At 32.2% G+C, this 774-nt stretch overlaps 1 protein-coding gene across 2 annotated transcripts in view; it reads left to right on the forward strand.

The window, feature by feature from the left end:
* The window catches only part of LOC106873832 (ethanolamine-phosphate phospho-lyase), a 36,557-nt gene extending 35,792 nt beyond the window's left edge, over positions 1 to 765 (forward strand). For both annotated transcript variants that reach the window (XM_014921340.2, XM_052969405.1), the window contains exon 9: positions 359 to 765. In XM_014921340.2, the coding sequence (XP_014776826.2) occupies positions 359 to 533 (175 nt within the window). In that variant the 3' untranslated portion in view covers positions 534 to 765. The remainder of the gene's footprint in view (positions 1 to 358) is intronic.
* Positions 766 to 774: the final 9 nt, after the last annotated feature.

Here is a 774-nt window from a genome sequence, read left to right on the forward strand (position 1 = left end):
ATATATATTGATGTGTGTCTTTGTATTTGTCCCCCACCCCATCACTTGACAACCAATGTTGGTGTGTTTATGTCGCTGTAACTTAGCAACTTGTTCAAAAGAAATCGATAGAATTAGTACTAGGCTTATAATGAATAAGTCCTGGGGTTGATTTCTTCAACTAGAAAACCCTTAAAGGCGGTGCTCCAGCATAGCCTCAGTCAAATGACTGAAACAAGTAAAAGAAGAAAAGAATAAATGATCACACACAGACACATACGCACACATACATGCACACTTTGTGCTTCTACACAAGCTCCATCTACCAAATAATACCCACATGGCATTGATCAGAATATTTTTGTTATTTTCTTTTCAGTTTAATGAAAAAACATCATATAATCCTCAGTCGAGATGGTCCATACAGTAATGTACTGAAGTTTAAGCCTCCAATGTGTTTCAACAAGGATGATGCTGTGTTTCTTCTTGAAAAACTTGAAGAAGCTTTAATTGAATCCCAGGAATCTATCAGCACAAAAACTAATGCTCTATGAAATACGTCAACACCAATCATAACAGAATATTTTCTTTTTTTTCCTATACTCTTTTTATTACCTTTTTCATTAAGGTTTTTGTTATTTGATTTTTTTTTTCTAGCGTTTTTCACAAAAATATATTTTCTTTTAGAATAAGAAACTACATTTTCAGTCTTCTGTTCTAGAATTCTTACAAGGTGCTGACTTACAAAATAGGTATTTAATTGGTACTTCCATATTGAATATTTATATATTTTTA

This window comes from Octopus bimaculoides, chromosome 7 (genome assembly GCF_001194135.2).
Source record: "Octopus bimaculoides isolate UCB-OBI-ISO-001 chromosome 7, ASM119413v2, whole genome shotgun sequence".
NCBI lineage: Eukaryota > Metazoa > Mollusca > Cephalopoda > Octopoda > Octopodidae > Octopus > Octopus bimaculoides.